The sequence below is a fragment of the Cynocephalus volans genome, chromosome 4 (genome assembly GCF_027409185.1).
Source record: "Cynocephalus volans isolate mCynVol1 chromosome 4, mCynVol1.pri, whole genome shotgun sequence".
Taxonomy (NCBI): Eukaryota; Metazoa; Chordata; class Mammalia; order Dermoptera; family Cynocephalidae; genus Cynocephalus; species Cynocephalus volans.
The window spans coordinates 97,723,536-97,743,639 of record NC_084463.1 but is presented as its reverse complement, the minus strand read 5'-3'; the positions used below and the strand labels follow the sequence as shown (position 1 = coordinate 97,743,639).

Below are 20,104 nucleotides of genomic sequence, written 5' to 3'. Positions count from 1 at the left end.
GTGTGATTTTGGTGCTTTTCTCATCCCTGCACACCCATTCCATTGCAGGAGGGCTGGCCGGGGTGGGCACTGCAGGTCTGTGGGAGAGTGAAGGGAACTGAGCCCTTGTTGATCAGGGAGGGGCAGAGGCCAGGAGGAAGGTGGCGGCCCAGGGTCTAGTGCCCTCACGTCCCTTACAGTGTTCGCTCATTGTCAGACCTTTGGCAGAAGAATGTCTCTGGCTAGGGAAGGGGAGAGGGCATTCCAGGTGGGAGCTGGGGGAGGCTGGATTGTTGGGGGAGGTGGGTAGGTCTCCACGCTGACAGTGAGGTCTCCTTTCTGCCGTGGGTGGGCATCCGGTGCGCCTTGGCTCCTCATGTTCTCCCCTCACCATCTCTGCAGGACATCTGCGAGGACCCCCGCCTCTTTGTGGATGGCATCAGCTCCCACGACCTGCACCAGGGCCAGGTGGGCAACTGCTGGTTTGTGGCAGCCTGCTCGTCACTCGCCTCTCGTGAGTCGCTGTGGCAAAAGGTGAGGCCGGGGGTGGGGTGGGTGGGTGGGAAGCTGGGGAATGTTAACGCAGCCTGCAGCCCTCACTGCCAGACAGGTGTAGCCTGAATGTGGCAGATGAGACTTTCGAAAGCCTTTGTCAGGGATGGGTGGAGGCAACACCAGGGCCCCTGGTACTGGCCCAACATCAGAATTGCCTCCCCTCACCTGCCAGCTGCGGATCTCCTGGGGCAGGTGCTGGGAATCTGTGTAGCTTCCAAGGCTACTCTGATGTGCCCCCTCCTCACTGTTGGGGGCCCATAGTGTGTCCTTGGAGCCACTTAGCAGAATACACACCTATGAAATGTGGAAGCTGCCGGCATCATGTTCACTAAGGGAGTTCAAGAGACCCCTGCCAGTAAACTGCTGTGTGAATTTGGGCCCGTTGCTGTCCTTCTCTGGGCCTCACTTTTCCCAGTTGTTTTGCAGAAGTGGTCCAGACGATGCCCAGCTTTGTGATCCCTGGTTCCAAGCTGCTGGTGTTCTGGACCAGGGCCAAAGAGTTTGTTGGAAAGAATGGGCTCTGGTCCTGCCAATTCGTTGTCCTCCAGCAGCACTTGGCAGTGTGGCCCTTAAATCCAATGCTCAGAGCTCCCCTTGTGGGGAGGTGGGAGGTGGGTGTGGAGGCTGGAGTGGAGGCTAGAGCTTGGCTCTCTGAATTATGGCAGAGATTGCAATGGAAACAAGGGGCACCCCTCCGGGCAAACATGAGCCATTGCCCTTTGCCATCTGTATTAGTCCGTTTTGTGTTGCTATAACAGAATTTCCTGAGACTGGGTAATTTATGAAGAACAGAGGTTTATTTGGCTTACGATTCTGGAACAGCTGCATCTGACCTGTGCCTCAGGCTACTTCTACTCATTGCAGAAAGTAGCAGGCAGCTGGCAGGTACAAGCAAATCACATGGCAAGAGGAAGGAAGAGAGAGAGAAAGGAGGTGCCAGGGTCCTATAAACAACCAGCTCTCGCAGGAACTAATAGAGCGAGAACTCACTCATTAATCCCCCCACTCATGGGGAGGGCATTAATTCATTCATGAGGGATCTGCCCCCATGACTCAATCAGTTTCTAACACTGCCACACTGGAGATCAAATTTCCACATGAGTTTTGGAGGGGACAACACATCCAAACTCCATCATCATCTCTGCCCTTTCTGCTCTCCCTAAGAAGGGGCTGGCAGGGGGCTGAAGAACACAGGGCATCTGAGTCTCCCAGGCTTGGGTTTGAGCCCCACCCTCACCATTTGGTAGCTTTGTAACTGGCCTCAGGTAACACATCTACAAAATCAGGATAATCAGTGTAGGTGTCTTTCGGGAACCTGTGAGGGTGAAACGAGCTATCGTACTGAAAGTGCTTTGTGCAGCGTGGTGTTTAGCAAATGCGGGCTGCGATTACCAGTGTTATAATTGATTTTTACAGAGTATAGGGGTGTTCCTGTGCAACAGGGCACAAGCAGCAGAGGGAGTGTTTCCTCGTCCTCTGAGGTGTCCCTCAGCCGTTAGAGGGAGCTGTGCCCTCAGCTGAGGCTGGGCCTGTGGTAGGCGCCCTGTTTGCATGTCTTCCGAACAAGGGTGACCAGGGTGGGCATCTGTGGAGCCTGGCCCCTGATGGTACTATGAGGGTAGCGGCAGATGCATGCCATCGAGGCCTCAGGGGCTCAGCACAGGCCACTGCTATGCCTGGATATTTGTGGGACGTCTGAGCTGGGAGGGCCTCAGAGAGCCACATGTGGGATCATTTTACTCATAGGTCTCAGGCCCAGAGAGGGTCGGGGCCTGGAGCTGTTCTCTGGGTGTAGGGCTGGTCACCTCCAGCCTCCAGGCTGCTACCACCTTCTCTGAGCCCAGAGCACCATCTCCCTGCCTCGGAGCGCCACCCCAGCTAGGTCAGGGCTCAGCCTAGGGCTGGTGGTGGCACGTGGGAATTCTGCAGCCCCCACCTCCTGCCCTGCCCTGTAATTGCCTGTTTGTCTTGTCATCTCCCCTCTTGAGGTGAGCTCCCACACGCCGAGCTGGCCCAAGTTATATCTTCCTGGTGAGCCCAGGAGGGACCTGGTGTAGAGAAGGCTTAGGAGAGCTTCAGGAATGGAGCTCCTCCTCAAACTGTTGGACCCAGCTACTGACCAGCAGCCTTGCTGCCCCAGACCTTGCAGGGCCGGGCCTGACTTCACTGTGTCCTCTCCTGGGGAATAGGTTGTCTGGTCATTTGTAGGGAGGAGCCTTAGCTTGCTGTACATCCTGTGTGGTCCCCTGGTACAGCTCCCCATCCACTGAGTGGAAGAAATGGCCCAGGACTGGCAGGCAGGAGGCCTGTCATTGATGCTGTGCAACCTTGGGCAGGCCTGTGTTTCTCTGCATGCTGAAGGTTCCTCCTGCAGGGTGTCAAGGCACCTGGCCCAGGTGGTCTTGGAGGCAGCCAGGGCCAGGAGGCTGATCTCCGCTAGTATGGGTCCCCGGGGAGGCTGGGGCAGGGCTAGGTGCTCTTGGCTAACTGCATTTCCTCCTGTGCTGCTCTGGTGATAGCCCCTGGGTCCCAGAAGGAGGCACAGGGCTCCGGGGAGCTCATTACTGTGCCTTACCTCCCTCCTGTCCCTGCTGACTGCACCCTGTTTGTTGTCACTCCTCAGTTTCTGGGCCTGTTGCCCTTCAGGGCCTCCCCAGCCCAACCTTGTTTTCTCCATGGAAGGGCAGCGTGGGGGCGGTTCTCAGCCTGAGCTGCACCCCTGCTCCCCCCACCCAACCTCACACTCTGGGGATGCTGAGCCTCAGATAGGGGCACATCACATCCTTGACACACATGCCCCCTCCTCCAGGAAGCCCCCCTTTACCTGGGGCCAATGTGCACAGGGTTCGAAGCCAGCCAGACCTAGGTTTGATTCTGGCTGGGTCGCTTGCTAGTTGTGTGACCTCAGGCAGGCCACATTCCTTCTCTTGCCCTCAGCGTAAACCTGACCTTTCCAGCCCCCAGGTTGTGGGAGGATTAAAGGTGCTGAGGAGGGCAAGACCATGGCATGTAGGGACAATCGTTAGGTCCTCTCCCCGCCCCCTTCTCTGGGCTCCCCACCTACTTCTCTTTCTGTCAGGCCACCTCTTGGCAGCAGGCTTCCCCCATCCTGTGGGATCCCTGGTGGGCAGGGCAGTGGAATTCAGGCGATCAAGTTTTGTGAACCTGAAATCAGGATGTGACAGCAAGATGGAGCAGCTGCCAGCAGCTTGTCCAAAGCCAGACCCAAGGTCCAAGGTGAGCTCGTCTGCCCTGGAGCCTGAGCTCAGGGACAAGCCTGAGGCCTGCTCTGAGCCACAGTGTGCCTGGCCCTGGGCTGGGCCCAGGCCCAGATGGAGTCAGTCAGGCCGGAGGAAAGCAAGTACCTGGACCTCCGCAGGACCGAGTGCTGGATGCGGGCAGTCCTGGGGCGGGGTGTGGGGAGCACGAGGTGGCAGGGCCAGGCTATCTTTTAGTTCCATTTAAAAATGTTTCCCACCCTCTCCCTGCCCTTGTTATAGAAGCAACTCATGCTCTTTAAGTGTATAGCAAGCCATTCACCACGTGTTAATTGAGCACCAACTATGCCCTGAGCACCATAGTAGGGACCAGGGACAGAAGATGTGAAAAAGTACAACAAAGTACAAAATTGCTTAAGGTTTTCGTTACTCAGAAACAACCAGTGTTAAGGGTTTTTTGTATTTCCTTCTAGTTTTTTTTCCATTTGGGATTAAAGAGGCTTTTGTTTGTTTCGTTTTATTGTCTTTTATATACATTTTTGCAACCACATATGCAAGTTTGGAGCTTGCTTTCTCCTCTGTATTCATTCCTATGACCAGGCTTTTGGTGGGTCGTCCGAATTGTCTTATGGCTGGTCTATGGACATCAGTGGGCCCAGACCCCCTGCAGCCTCCTGCCTCCTTCCTGCCCCCTTGGCCTCAGGCTTAGTACATCCCCCTCCTCCTGCTCCCCTCCCCCTTTCCCTCCCTTTCCCCCACTGGCCTTCCCCTGGCTCCCCAACCCTGCCCTCCTGCCCTGTCTGTGAGACCCGAGTCCTGATCACAGCACTCTCCACCTTCAGCCCCAGGCTGAGGAGACCAGGCCCTCCCCAGAGGTCCTCATCAGTGTCCCTGGATCCTCATCAGTGGAGGCTGACCCGCCTGAATCCCTCAGGATCCAGAAATAGGGAATCCTCTTCCCCTAGTGCTGCTTCCAGACTACGACCTCTCCGTGCAGCGCCTGGCTCTAGCATGCTATTTGGCTTCCCACCCTCAGCCCACTCTACTGCCCTCCCCTGCCAACCAGCTGCCTGGCCTGTCACCCAGGCACGAAGGGCTTGGTACCTCCAGCTTCCCAGCCCTTTCCACCCCAAGTACTGTTGTATCCCAGGGATTACTCTGTCTGTGGCTCATACCTTGTCCCTTCCCCTTACCCCCTCCCCACAATTGTCCTGGTCTTAGTTCTTGGTTTCATCTCTGTCAACCTTCACCTTCAGCCACCTCTGTCACTTGCTCCCATAGCCACAGCCTGGGCCTAGAACTGATGTCCCTGGAGGTCTTCAATCAAAAGATCTGACCTGACCTTCCAAGCATCTTGCTCACTCCCCAACTCCAACACACACCTGCCTAGTGCCCGTGTGCTCTCTCCCCACCTGCCCACCTTCATCTAGTTGTCCTTGGCTTTCATCCCTATGGTCCACCGCATCAGCTGTTCTCTTGTCTGTGCTATTCATTCATTCATTCATATATTCACCAAGCATTTCTGAAGGCCTCTGTGTGGTGGGCCCTGTTCTGGGTGCTGGCTTAGCATGATGAACAAGACAGACATGGTCTCTGCTCTCTCAGGGCTTACTGTCTAGTGGGGTGGGAGAGGCATCACAAACAAAAACTGAGCAGACACACAAATGAAAAGCAAAATTTAGTGCTGGGAAGGATAGAAAGAGCTCCTCCCGATGGAGGAAGGAGAAGCCCCCAACTGTAGCTCCTCACCAAGTTGTTCACCTTGGGAATTGCTGCCAAAGGCCCACAGAACTGACCCCAGTGCTTGAGGTGTTTTAACAGGACCAGGTGCTCTGTCTATCTTGTGCCCCCCTCTGTTCACGTAGCCCAAGATCTCGTGGATTTACTTGGCCTCTGTCTAGCAATTGACTGTGCTTGTGGTCCCCTAGACCCTTCAGATTGTTTTCAGTTGTTACACCTTGGCCTGTGCCTCTGCCCTCTTTTCTGTGTCTGGCATGTAGTGGCAGTGGCCCCTGTCCCCTACTCCACTCCCGACTACACTCACATGCTCCTGTTCTTTTATTTGCCCACATATAACAGCTGAGCTCCTGGTTCAGCACCTTGGGCACTGGGATTATAGATGTTTGCCAGATTTTTCCTCAGCCTCAAGTCTCCTGGGGAAAACTGAGGTTTATCACAGGTAGAATAAGTGGTGGGATTTTAATAGAAGTGAAACCCGGTCATGTGGCTGCCATGGTGCAGGGCTGAGTCAGGGCTGGCAAGCCAGAATCATATAGGTCTGTGATTCTCAAAGCATAGTCCCTGGACTGGCAGCATGAGTATCACCTGGGAGGTTGTTAGAAATGTAAATCCTTGGGCCTCTTCAGCAACCTAATAAATCAAGAACTGCAAATGGGCCCAGCTATCCTTGTTTTAAGTTCTGCAGATGATTCTGATGCTCACTAAAGTTTGAGAACCATGGGTCTAGCTGAGCGATGATGGTGGCTGGGCTGGGTCCTGATGGTGGGAATGGAGGGGAAGGTTCCCAGGGTATTTGGGAAGCAGAATCGACAGGCCTTGGTGACTGGATGTGGAGGACTGAGGGTGAGGGGTGGTCAAGGATGGCTCCAAGGTTTGGCTTGGGTGACTTCAGATCTCAAATCAGGCGAGCCCTCTCTAGTCCTTGTTCCCTCCCTCCCCCCTTGCTGCCCTTATGAAGTGCTCTCTTCTGCACAAACAAGCCAGCTCCCAGCCCATCTGTGGTAGTCAGGGCGGTTGCCACAGCAATTGACATCAGCGATGTGCTCCCGGAGGAGACTGTCACCCTCCTGCCTGCCCGCGGTGCCCGCATTACCACTTCTGCCAGGAGTGGAGAGGAGGCAGTAGGGGACTTCCACTCCTCACACCCCATTTGAGAACTGGGTGGGGCTGGGAAGGGCCAGTGGCAAAAAGGGGAGGGGAGGTGGGGAGGGCGGAAGGGTGGGCAGGGCCCCTCCTTGGTGGCTCTTCTTTTGGCACCGGAGGCCCCAGCCCACTTGGCTCTTCGACGTTGGCGCAGCAGCAACACGTGGGCCATGGCGGAGGACAGGCCACAGCAGCCACAGCTGGAAATGCCGCTGGTCCTGGACGAGAGCCTGACCAAGCAGATGCGGCTGCGTGTGGAGAGCCTGAAGCAGCGAGGGGAGAAGCGCCCTGATGGTGAGAAGCTGCTGCGGCCGGCTGAGGCCGTGTACCGCATCGACTTCACCCAGCAGCAGAGGCTGCAGTTTGAGCGCTGGACCGTTGTGCTGGACACACCGGGCAAGGTCACCATCACGGGCACCTCGCAGAACTGGACGCCCGACCTCACCAACCTCATGACGCGCCAGCTGCTGGACCCCGCCGCAATCTTCTGGCGCAAGGAGGACTCGGAGGCCATGGACTGCAATGAGGCCGACGCCCAGGAGTTCGGGGAGCGCCTGTCCGATCTGGCCAAGATCCGCAAGGTCATGTACTTCCTCATCACCTTTGGCGAGGGGGTGGAGCCCGCCAACCTCAAGGCCTCCGTGGTTTTTAACCAGCTCTGAGGACAGCTGCTTGTTGTGGTCCTCCCTGTCACCCACCTGCCCTGTCCCTTACCCATACCTCCTCCCTCAGGTGTGCTTTGGGGACATTCTTCTAAATGCTCAGCCTGTCCTCGGCTTGGCCAGAGGCCCCCCGAGTCCCACATCCTTCCTCCTCTCCTCTTCCCTGGTGCCAGCACCCAGCCCACAAGAGGAAGATTCCAAGGCTCTGTAGTCTAGAAGCTGGACTGGCTGCTGTTGCTGCTGCATAGACGGTGGAGGTCTGGTTGGGGCTAGTGTGGGCAGCTGGGGAGGCCGTGGGCATCTGCCTTCTCTCTGCTTCACTGTTGGAGAGAGACTGAGAGAGACAGACACAGACAGAGTTCCAGGAACAAGCCATCGGCTTCCTCCATTGACAGGCCCAAGACAGCAGGAGTGGCCCCCTCAGGGAATCCAACAGGCAGGCATTTGCTGCCCACATGGCCACAATGCCCATGTCTGGAGTTCAATACCCAGACTGAGGACCCTGGAAGGCGCTGCTCCCGGCTCAGGCTGGTGTGGTCCTACAATGCTTTGAGGGCCCTCAGGATATGGGGCAGGGCTGCTGCAGGGGCTGACTTGGGCAGTCGAGAGTGACTGGCACCCTGGAGGCTGTGTAGGCCCAGCTCTGGCTCTTCTGGAAATGACTTCAGGAGTAGAGAGGTGAAGGGGGAAGTATACAAAGTCACACAGAGATCTATCTATCGACATATATTGAGAAAGAACATGTTATATTCATATGGATATATTCTAGAGATTTATACCTGCCCTATGAACAAGTCCAATTTTAGTTTATGTTGTATGATTGCCCCTGGTTCCAGGGTGGCTCTCAGCAGGGGCTTGGTCTGGATGACCTGGGGTGGGGCTTCCTGACCTAGAAGACTTTGAGGTTCATAAGTGAAGTGGGGAGTGGTTTTGTAAAGGGGTTTCTCTCTGCCTAGGGGAAGATGGAAAAAGGGGGCTCAGGGCCCTGGAGCTGGAGACAGTGGATTCTCTGGGGCTCAGGTGTCCATGCTGGGAAGTCAGGCTTTTTCAGCTCACTGGTCAGGGAAGGTGGGTGTTTCATCCACATCTGTTGGCATTTCTTGGGCTTTTTTAGTGGAGCTGAGGATCAGGTCGGGGGAGGCCTAGTGGCGTTATGATGGCTGATGGTCAGAAGCAGGCTGAAGGCAGCAGTGGTGTGACAGCAGAACACTGACCTCTGAGGTCATCGTGTGCAACCTACTCACCAGACAGGGAAACTGAGGCACAACTGTCAGCAGATTTAGTTCCCACCCCAAGCTCATTCCCCTTCACATTGCACAGACCCAGAGACACCCCGCCCCCCGTTGGAGCGAGGGGCCTGACCTGCTGCCTGGCATCAGCAGATGTCCCAACACCCTGTCTCAAGGTCAGCCCTATGTTTTGTCCCTGGCCAGTCAGAGACATGCTGAGGACATTTCCCCTCATGAAGCAGAGCCATCGAGGGAACTCAGGACCCCGGGAACAGATGCCCTGAGAGTCAAGGGTCAGAGCCGTCCCCAGTGGCCGGGCTGCTGAGAGGGCGAGCCCACACCTTGGAGCTGTGTGTGTTGGCGTCTGTATTCTGTAGGTGAGAGATCACCTGTGGTGTGAGCTCTCTCCTTTCTAACTCGCAGTCTGGGGCCTGTTCTGGAACAAGCTTGTAGAAGCCCTGACCATTGCCTGCCTTGTTCTCCACTGACTACTTGGGGAGGCAAGACCCCTGGCCAGTGGCCCTTCTGCCTCTTTGCTTGACTTCTTCCTGCAGCTCTGGGGACCCTATTGGTCAAGACTGCCTGTCCCTCTGCACCTCCCATCTGCCCAATGGCTGGAGTGCCTCTGCTGTGCCCACCACGTGTCCCTAATAAAGCCTGTGTGCCCTCCCCTGGTGGTATACAGTCTGTCACAATGAGCACTCCTCCTCTGCAGGGGCTGTCTCGTCCCATGCCCTCACAGCCCTAAGTACCCTCTTTTCCCATACTCCCTACCCACCTCCCAGGAGCTTTCAGGGATGAGGCTCAGAAAAGTCGGGTGACTGGTCAAAGTCTTACATCAGGATTGGGTTTAACTGAGTCTCCTGGTGCCTAGCCAGGAACCAACGCCCCGATTGTTTCCTCCGAGACCGGCCTCTATATGGGGTATGGAGAGAGCCGTGCTGAGGCCATGGGAGCTGCAGTCCGGGCTCTGCTCCTGAGGGGTAGGGCAGGGCTGGGTCAGTCCTGTGCCTGGGTTTAGTCTGGTCTCTGTCACCAATTTGCTGTTTGTCCTCAGGCAGCCCCTCATCCTCTCCCAGTCTCAGGCTTTCCATAGGAAACCTGATCTGTGCAGTCCATTCCAGCCCCACCCTTCTGGGATTATCCAACCCATGAGTGGATAAGACTGATTGGCATTGACACAGCCACAGGTCATGTCACCTTAGTGCCCTACTTGATCCTTCTCACAGCTCTGTCCCCTCGTCATCACTCAAACTCACTCATTTTGGACAGGGACAACTGAGGCCCAGAAGAGGAGGCCTCCTGCCCATGTCACAGAGGACATGGGGGTGCTGGATGTGGGGTGTGGGCAGACCAAGCTCTGGGCCTGTGGACCTTTGATACCATGACTCTGGCCCCCTGGGATGGGCCAGTGTGATGTCCCCCACCCCACTTGAGAGCCCAGGCTCAGGCTAGGCTGGCTTCCCTCCCAGAGACTGAGGTCAAGCCCTACGTCAGGGGCTACACTTGTGGTTTTGCTTGGGGATGACCCCTGTTTCAAAATGCCCCCTGTTTTAGTCCGTTTTGTGTTGTTACAACAGAAATACCTGAGACTGGGTAGTTTATAAAGGAAAGAGGTTTATTTGGCTTACGATTCTGGGACAGCTGCATCTGGCACGGGCCTCAGGCTGCTGCTACTCATGGTGGAAAGCGGCAGGCGGCTGGTAGGTACAAGTAGATCACATGGCAAGAGAGGAAGCAAGAGGGGGGGTGCCAGGGTCCTTTAAACCATGAGCTCTCGTGGGAACTAATAGAGCGAGAACTCACTCATTACTCCCCCCTCCCCCAGGGAGAGCATTAATCCATTCATGAGGGATCCGCCCCCATGACTCAATCAGTTTCCAACACTGCCACATTGGGGATCAGATTTCCACCTGAGTTTTGGAGGGGACAACACATCCAAACTCCATCACCCACCCTCCAGGTCTCACAGCCCTTTTCCTCCTCCACCCCAGAACAGCCATTGCCGCCATGTCCTTTCCCCCTGCACACCCTTCACAGCATCCAGAGGACTCTTCCCCGGCCCTGCACACCTCCCCTATCTGAGGCGTCTCTTCCCCCACATACCCCTCCCCAAGCTTGCCTTCCAGCCACTTCCTCCAGCCACTCTTGGAGATGCTGGGAGACTGGGGGAATTGAGACAGAGGAATCCAGCCCTCTGCCCCCTAGGATAGCTGTAGAGGCCTGGCTCTGTCCCCAGAGTACAGGGAATGGGAAATGACCCCTTTTCCATGGAAACCACGAAAAACCAGAGATGAAGGAACAGACTTGCCATTTTCTGAGTTTCTGCCGCCCAGAGAGGCAGTGTATGTAGCGGTGAGGGCCCCGTTCCGCCACCAGCCGGCTGTGTGACCCTGGGCAACCTCTCTGAGCCTGTCTCCTCATCTGTCAGGTGGGGCTAACAGCAGTGTCTCCCTCACAGGGTGGCTGTGAAGAGGAAATGAGTTCATTATGAAGCTCTTGAGCCCCACAAAGCTGGTACACGGCACCCCCTCCGGGTTTGCTCCTTTTTTACCGTCCTAGTCACCATAGAAACATGGTCTCACCGATTTTTCAGTTTTTCTGAGAGGAGGGGGTTTGGGGAGCCTGTTTACTGAGGAGGCGTTAGTGAGTCACCTCAGGTAACACAGCAGGCCAGTGCCTCTGGCAGCAGGTGGGGTGGGGTGGGGGTGGGTGGGTGCCAAGCCTGGCTCTGTGGTTCCAGAGCGCAGTGGTCGGTGGGCGGGGAGTAGGGGAGTGCTTTCTCCTCCACCGCCTTCACCAGGCCCAGAAGGGCCCACTGAGGGAAGCTTTGGCCCTCACATTATGGCTGGGGAGCCAGAGGCCTCAGGAAGGGGGCCCTGTGCATGTCTCTCCTGCCCTGTCAGCAGGAATCACTGTGGCTCCTTGCAGTGTGTCAGCGTCCTGGTCTCCGGGCATGAGCAGAGCCCAGTTCTTGGGTCTGGGTGGGAGTCTCCAGGAAAAACCCAGGGTGCCTCCCCGAGCCAGGGCACTAGGGGATGCTGTGGTGCGCCCATCAGTGGGGCCCTAAGGTTTCCAGGCCATTCTGCAGTGGTGGCTGTTGATGAGGGAGGCTCCAAATCCCACCCAGGTAAGTGCTTGGCATTTCCCGTCTGCTCCAGGGGTTGGTGTTGAAGTTTTCTTTTCTCTTGGGAAGAAGGTTGACCAAGTTGTCTCTCTCCCAACCCTGAGGCGTTCAGACTGCTGTAGGAATGCACTCACGTGTACTCCATACACCAAAAGGGATGGCCCTCTTGTGTGCACAGCCCTCTGTAGTTTAGGAAGTACCTCCAAGGCCATCTACTTTAGTTCTCATAACAGTCCAGGGTGAATAGATGAGTATCAGGCTCAGAGAGGGGGTCTAGTCGAAACCTAAGTCCCTGCCATGCACTGCAATTAGTAATATGGTATTAAGTAGTGTGTACAAGGTCACCAGCCGGTCAGGGACTTCACTGTGACCAGCATTGGGGATTTTCCTCCCAGAAGGACTCTAGCCAGCTTCGGAGCTGGGCCAGGCCAAGGGTCAGGTGCTGGGGATCTGGGGATGAGTCAACCTTGGCCCCAGTCCCTAAGGAGCTCCTCCCCATGAGCCAGAAAAGAACCACGCTGGGGAGCCAGGAGGAGGGGCTGCCTAGCTGTACTTGGGAGGCCCCTGGAAGCTACTGCTCAGCCAGCCCTTGAGGGACAAGGGAGGGGGACAGGCACTGGCAGAGAGAACCGCATGCCCATGGGTGAGGTGGCATGAAGCATCACGGGTGTTTGGCAGTCGTGGTAGATTTCTGTGGTGCCCAAAGGAGGGAGTGTGGAAGGATGAGGCTGAGAAGGTCAGCAGGGCTGCCCTGCAGGGCTTCGACTGCCAAGCCAGGTTGCTGTGTTCGTGGTGGTGCCAAATTACATCTATAGACACCTTAGAGTGGAGAGTACAGCCTGGTCAACTCCCTTGTACCCATCCCTTCGCTTCAACAATTGTCCACTCGTGGCCAGTCTTACTTCCTCTACACGCCCCTCCACTTCCCCCAGGCAGCATATCATTTCATCTGTAAATGTTTCTGGATGCATCTCCGAAAGATAAGGACTCATTAAAAAATAACCATTATAACACCATGGTCAAGGGTTCGGATCCCTGTACCAGCCAGCCGCCAAAAAATGGGTAATAATAGTAATAACCACAATGCCAATATTGAAATATTTTCATATCATCAAATAGTAAGTGTTCTCATTTCTAGTTTGTGCCATAAACCTGCATGCATTTTACAGTTTGCAATCCAAACAAAAGTTCATCCTTGTAATTGGTTGATTGCCTTTTCATCCTTTTGTTTTTCCTTGTAATTTATTGAAGAAACTGGGTCACTTGTCCTGTGGGATTTCCCTCCATCTGGGTTTTGTTGACTGCATCCTCGTGGTGGCGTTTAACATGTTTTCTGTCCTCTGCATTTCCTGTAAGCGAGGACTTATCTCTAGAGGCTTGTGAAGGTTCAGGTACCAAATTTTTGTTTGTTTGGCATGACTGCTTCATAGGAAATGTGTATTTCATTCAGGAGGCACATGATGTCTGATTGTCTCTTACATGTGATGTTAGAAGCCGTCAGTGATCATTGCCTAAATCCATTAATTCTTCAGTGGTTGCACGGTGGTGGAGTATAATGTCATTTCTTGCTCATCTCTCTTTTTTTTTTTGTCAGCTGGCCAGTATGGGGATCCAAACCTTCGACCTTGGTGTTACTAGCACCACACTCTAACCAGATGAGCTAACCGGCCACCCTCTTCCTTGTTTCTTAGCTGGAATTCTTTTCCAGTTAAAGACTTCCCTTCATCTGCTATTTGGTTACTCTCCAGTACAGTTTTTATAGAGAAGGCAGGATAAATATTTCTCTTTCCCTTCATTTTCCAGTTTCAAAAAAAGGAGTTGATTCCCTACCTTACTCCAATAGTGGCTAATTATTTGTTTTTGTAAGTATCATTATGATCTCATGACTTTGAACGTATTTGATGTGTTTTAATCCATTGCAGTTATTATCCTTACTGATGCTCAGATTGGCCTATCTTTGGCCAGGTTGGTTCCCGAATCCTTTGACATGGCCCCAGGAGGGTGTGGGTCTTCTTTGAATTCTTGGTGGCTTCTTTGAATTTTGGTATGGCTACATATGGTGTGGGAGGGTTTTTAGTGTGTGTACACGTGAGCACACCTGCCTCGACAGTCTCCTCCCTCCTGCTCAGTGCTCTGCTGGCAGCTGAGGGGTGAGAAGGCTGGTCTGGGGCCCACCCCATGCCAGGTCCAATGATGCAGGAGTGGGAATTGAGGCCCATGGGATCCCTGCCTCTGGATCTCCAGGCCCTGGAGCCTCATTAGCTGCTTCTTGAGCCACAGAGGTTCAGGGCCAGGTCCTGAGTTTGGCTAATGATCCTCCTGAGGTCCCAGCAGTGCCTCCCAGCACCATGCAAGTCTCCCCTTTCTCCCTCCCCACACAGTCCAGAGCACTCAGAGCAGGGTGGGAGGGGAGGAGGGGCAGCAGAGGCTTCCTGTCTCTCTGTGCCCTTGGGCGGCTTCTTGCTTGTCTGTGGACCTCAGCCTTAACCCCTGGCGTGCAACCCATTTGCAGTACAGTTTCCTGTCTTGGAAACAAAGTGGGGAGAGAGCGCTAGGAGTCAGAGCAGAGCCTGGCCTGGGAGTTTTACTTAGAAAGGATGCGGAGTTGATGGAAAAGGGAGGTAAGGAGGTGGGGAAAAGGAACCAGCTGGTATTGAGGCCTTGCCAGCTTCTAGACGTGGTGCAGGGCTCTGAAGACCTGGGTTTGAATCTGTCTCCCCACCGGTGCCATGGGCAGCCTTCTGCCCGCGACTTCCCCGGTAGCATTACCTTGAAGCTTGCTGTGAGGCTTTGGAGCGACACAGTAAACAGCCTGGCCCGGCGCCTGGCACCCAGCAGGGCTCCATTAGTGACTGTAGCACCTCTGGCTGTAGTTAGCATTTTCATTTTCTTGGTCTCAAATGTCCCACTAGGGAACATTTCCCTTTACCAGCATCTGTGCTGATGGTAAGAGGCATGCAAACAAAAGCATCCCCAATGAGTGTGGGGTGAGGAGTGACTTTGGGCTAAGTCTGTGTGCTGAGGCTGAGGCAGGCCTCTGCATTTAAGGTCTCCTGGTGCATCTCTGTCTCCTCAGTGTGGATGTGCCTGACCTCTACCTGGGGTGGTTTTCTTCTAGAAGGAGCTGGCTCGGTCCCAAGTGGTCCCATGCCCAGCAGGGCCAGAAGGTCACCCCGACTTGGCAGGGTGAGGGCTTTCCCTTCCCTGCCCACCTCTTGCTGCCCCGTTGCCTCTGTGTGTCCTCATCTGCCGCCGGCCAGCTCTCATTTCCCTGTCCAGAGCTGCTGCTGGCCCCCAGCGTAGGGCCCACTGCCCCCTTCTCTCAACGGCCCCACATGTATCCTGTATCAGCGTCAGCACTTGCCTGTGTGCTGCCTCTCCCACCAGACTGGGAGCCTCTTGAGGGCAGGGACCATGTCTGATTCATCTGGGTCCTGGGTGTCCAGCATGGAGCTGGGCAGAGTGGTCCACAGGGCTGAAGAGCTTCTCCTTTGGAGACAGACAGACCTGGCTTCAATCCTGTCTTCAAACCCAGGTCTGTCTGCCTCCAAAGAATGGTTGTGTTTTCCAGCTATGTGACCCTCTCTGAACCTCAGTTTCCCATCTGTAAAGTGGGGATGGATAATAGTAATCTACTCATGGAGTTATTGTGAGAATTGCATTGAGATAATTCATGGCAGTCACAGACATGGGACCTGGCGTTTCCAAGATGCTCCATAAATAATAGAGATTATTAGAGTCCCGATCAATTTCTATGAATTTACCCATTCAGTCAAGATATGCTTATTAAGCACACTCCTGCACCAGACCCCCGGCTAGGTGTTAGGTATACAGCAGTGACTAAAACAAATATGTTCTTGCCCTCAGACAGCTGATGTTCCACTGATAGTATTAGATATTGAGCACAGTGTCACACAGTTGTTTAATTATAACGCAGGAAAGGCAAGTGTCTCAGATGAGAAGTGCCAGGGGCCATCAGACTGATGGAAGGGGTCCTGGCCTAGTCTGAAGAGTCAGGGAGGGCTTTCTGGAGGAGGAGGATGGACACTAGGGGACGAATGGAAGTCAGCTGGGTGAAAAGGAGGTGGAAGAGCAGGTGCGGAGTTTCTGACCAGAGAAAGAGCCTGGAGCAGGGAGTGGGGGTTGTCGTGGGGGGAGGTGGAGAAATGGAGAGGTGGGAGGCAGAGCACGTTAAGCATTTGGATCTTATCTTCCAGATAAGTGACCTGATCAGGTTGGTCTGCTGCTTCGTGGGGCAAGGGCAGGTGTAGCTTGTGGGTGCTGTTAAAGAGTGTCCTGGCGTGAGTGGGCCAGGGTGGTGCCAGTGGGATGGAAAGGAGGAGGCGGATTTCAGAGACATGTAGGAGCTCGGATTGGCCTGATCAGATGGGGGGAGGGAAAGCGCGAAGGCCTGCGTGGCTGCCAGCTTTTGGCTTGGGCTGGATGGTGGCTGGTGGTAGTTGTGTACAGATGGGGGAAGATGCAGAGGGAGACATGGGGACGGGAGGGGAAGCTCAGAGAATCTTAGAATGACGCAGCTGGAAGGAGCCTAAGGGAGCCTCCATCCCCCACAGAGATGGGGAACCGGAGGCCAGATAAGAGAAAGATTCGCCAAGTCCCTTCTGGTTCACGGCAAAGATGGGACTCGAACCAAGTATTCCTCTCCATTCTGATTCCCTGGAGACTTGCAAGCTCAGTACCTCAGGAAGACAGGGATACCCCTCAATGTGTCCCCATCCTGTCCCCTGCTCTCCCTACCAGGTCATCCCAGACTGGAAGGAGCAGGAGTGGGACCCTGAGAAGCCTGACGCTTATGCGGGCATCTTCCACTTCCACTTCTGGCGCTTTGGGGAGTGGGTGGACGTGGTCATCGATGACCGGCTGCCTACGGTCAACAACCAGCTCATCTACTGCCACTCCAACTCCCGCAACGAGTTCTGGTGTGCTCTGGTGGAGAAGGCCTATGCCAAGTAGGTGCCGGCAGTGGGTGGGAGGGCAGCCAGGCTGGGCTGGCTCTGCTGATGGGCTCCACCTGGGTGGAGGCACAGAGAGGCACAGAGAGGCAAGGGACTGGTGCAAAGACACACAGCGTGCTCAGAGCCCAGGCCCAAGGGCATAGCCAGCGGAGTCTGCACTGGGTGAGGTGGAGGTCTGGGCCCCATGAGGGGAGGAATATTTACTCTACTTACAGAAGAGAAGACTGAGGCCAGGCATGTGTCCTGCAGGTAGTGGGGAGAGAGGTGGACAGGGACTCACATTCAGGATCCTTCCCAAATGTTCTCACTGCTGAGCCCTCCCTAGGACCTTTGTTGGGGATGTAATAACTCAGAGACCCACAATGGGTTGTCGAGGGTGGGCCAAATGCCTGCCTTCCCTGCTTGCTAGGCCCCTTTGTCCACCATCTGTCCATCTGCCTGACTGATTGTCCGTCTGTGCTATCTTTGCTGACCCCTCCTCCTGCACAGAGCCTGGCACAGAATGGGCAAAGCTAAAGTGCTGAGCGTGGAGGGCTGTGGGGCAGAATGACCTGCCCAGGCCCTTGCAGAGCTGGGGCAGGCCTGGGGCAGGAGGTCCAGTGGGACTTAGCCAGCTTGGTGGGAGCCACTCCCTGGGTCCTCCTCCCAGGCCCATTTGTCAGCCTCTTTGCAAAGTGTGTGTGTTGCTGGGGGTGGGGTAGGGGGGCCGACCGGACCGGACGGGAGGGAGAGGAGAGAGGGGACGAAAACAAAAACTCCCAACATCAAAAATAAACCCAAGAAAACAACTTTGGCAGGCTCCGTTTTTAATCCTAGCAAAGCAAAGCTCGCCCCCTGGTGGCCACCAGGTCCTCACCACCCTTGGTGCAGGCCGCCCTTCCCCCGCTTCAGGAGGGCCCACTCAGTGGTCTTGCTTATCTGTTTAAAAAACAAAAACAAGCAAACAGTCTTATTGTGGCAAAATATACATAGCTCAACCCTTTTCGTTTTAACCAAGTGTAAGTCCACAATTCAGTGGCATTTACATTTTAAGCTCGGGGTGCTGTTGGCCATCACTGATATCCAACACTTCATAATCCCCAGCAGAAACTGTAATCACTAAACAATGGCTCCCTCTTTCCCCTCCCGCAGTCCCTGGGAACCTCTATTCTGCTTTCTGTCTTTATTAATTTGTCTATTCTCGGTAGCCAAGGTCCATCCATGTTGTAGCATATATCAAAATTTTATTCCTTTTGATGGCTGAATAGTATTCCATTGTACGTATGTGTCGCGTCTCCTTTATCTGTCCATGGACACTTGGGTGTTTGCACCTTTTGGCTACTGTGATTAGTGCTGCTGTGAACATTAGTGTGCCGATGTCTGAGTCTGTGCTTTCAGTTGTTTTGAATATATATCTAGGTGTGAGTGGCTGGGCCAATGGTAGTTCTGCAACGGTACTTCAAAAAGTTTGTGGAAAGATTCATATTACCCTTTAATTGTATTTTTCCACAAACTTTTTAAAGTACTCTTGTATGTTTAGCTTTTTGAGGAACCACCAAACTGTTTCCACAGTGGCTGCACCATTTTATGCTTGTTTGTTTTTTACATTTATTTACTTTTTGAATTATAAAATGAATATATGCCTGTTATAGCAAATCCAGAAAGCATAGAAAACCATGAAGAATATACTTCTGCGTATTCTCCCAGCCCCCTGCTTTGCCCTCCCCTTTTTGGGCCATCCGAGTTGAGCAGGTGCCTGCCCTGTGGCCGCCCCCATGCCGTGTCTCCATTTACCCCCTTGCTCTCTGTGCCCCTCTCCCCAACCCTTCCCCTCACTGACAGCTCTTTTCACATCTTTGATGCATTTCTACTTGTAGGCAACCTAGCAAAATCCATGTTGCTGTTTTGTGGGTATATATTTTCTTTCTTTTTTTTTTTTTTCAAGTTTCTGTAAAGATTTTATTTTGCACAGAAGAGAGAAAGGGCTCAGTCCTTGGCAGCCGCTTTCCTCATGGCCCCTGGGACGTTGCTCAGCTCCTCTTGCTTCCTCTTGGCATAGATATGTGTCCCCACCCTTTTCTTGATGGATTTGAGGGCCTGTTTGTCCTTGGAGACCTTGAGCAGCTCCATGGTATATATAGCCCTTGTAAGGGGCAAAGCCACTCATCTCTCGGACCATGTCCCACGTGAACTTTGTACGTTTGATGAGGCACCCATGGGGCGGCTGTACCGTGGCTTGCTCACATTCTTGGTCACCTGTGGCCCTCGTTGAGGCCCATGACACAGAGCCATGGCTGCTGCTCTTCAGTTTCCAGTTTATGTAAATAGTGTTGTGTTACGTATCTCACCCTGCCTCTCACGGCCTCTCACATTTGCATTCAGAGCTTTGCCTTGCAGACTCCGGCCCTTTTCCTACTCATTTAAATAAGGACGGACAGCTGTGTGCCCAGCATCTATGTAGTACCTATTTAATAAACACTTATTAAATGAATTATTGTATACATTTTAAACTCAGCTGGAATCCAACTCTATTGCTTTTTCAAATGTAACGAGCAAGCACTTACATTGTCCCTATCACAGGAATTCTTTTCCAGTGTTTTTTCCATGGCTGCTTAATGTTCCAGAGTATAGACACAGCGTTAGTTTTTAAAACCAGTTCCTTGTTGTTAGACATTTAGGTTATTTTTGGTTTTACATCATTATACATCATGTAACTTATCCAGAGTTGGTGTGTCAAAAGATGTATGAGTTTTAATGCTTCTGAAAAAAAATTGCTAGATTTGGGGGCAGTTAATTTTTGAAGATGGAGCTGCTAAGGCTCGGTGGAATTTGAGCGATCAGTGGTGTGGTTTGGTGGGACAGATGTTGGCCTGCGAGTCAAGGGTTGGCTCTGCTGTGGCCTGCTGTGTGACCTCGGACCCTTGGCCTCTCTGTGGTTCAAAAATCTCCCCTGTAAGGTGAAAGATTTAGACAGGCTTGGAAGCATGAGCTGTCCACATTGCTCCCCAGGCTGGCGGGCTGTTACCAGGCCCTGGATGGAGGCAACACGGCAGACGCGCTGGTGGACTTCACAGGTGGCGTTTCTGAGCCCATTGACCTGACTGAGGGTGACTTCAGCAATGACGAGGCCAAGAGGAACCAGCTCTTTGAGCGTATGTTGAAGGTGCACAGCCGGGGAGGCCTCATCAGTGCCTCCATCAAGGTGAGAACACAGAGCAGGCCCCACAGGAGGCTCCTCCCCTTACTGACCATGACTGGATGGAGGCAGCTGTGACATCGCTGCCCAGGCAGCTCCTAAATCCAGATGCTCAGCCTCATGGGGGAGGAGGGCAGTTGGAGGGTACAGCCCCCTCCCCAGTGCTGGGCAGCACAAGCCACGGACCCCCTGCCCTAACCCCCTGTGCTGTGAAATGCCTCCTTCACACTGTGCAGCCATCACCCCTCTTTCTGACCCTCTTGATTAAAGGGTGTCCATGCATCTGAGAGTCCCTCAGTC

The 20,104-nt window shown here is 54.0% G+C and overlaps 2 protein-coding genes across 2 annotated transcripts in view; both read left to right on the top strand.

Annotated features, from left to right (window-relative positions):
* The window catches only part of CAPN5 (calpain 5), a 51,577-nt gene that overhangs the window by 23,153 nt on the left and 8,320 nt on the right, over positions 1–20,104 (top strand). Inside the window, exons 3-5 of the mRNA XM_063095359.1 lie at positions 382–513; positions 16,415–16,623; positions 19,618–19,810. Coding sequence (XP_062951429.1) covers positions 382–513; positions 16,415–16,623; positions 19,618–19,810 — 534 coding nt within the window. The remainder of the gene's footprint in view (positions 1–381; positions 514–16,414; positions 16,624–19,617; positions 19,811–20,104) is intronic.
* On the top strand, positions 6,806–7,297 carry OMP (olfactory marker protein). The gene has a single exon (XM_063092636.1). The coding sequence runs from the start codon at positions 6,806–6,808 to the stop codon at positions 7,295–7,297; it is 492 nt and encodes a 163-aa protein (XP_062948706.1).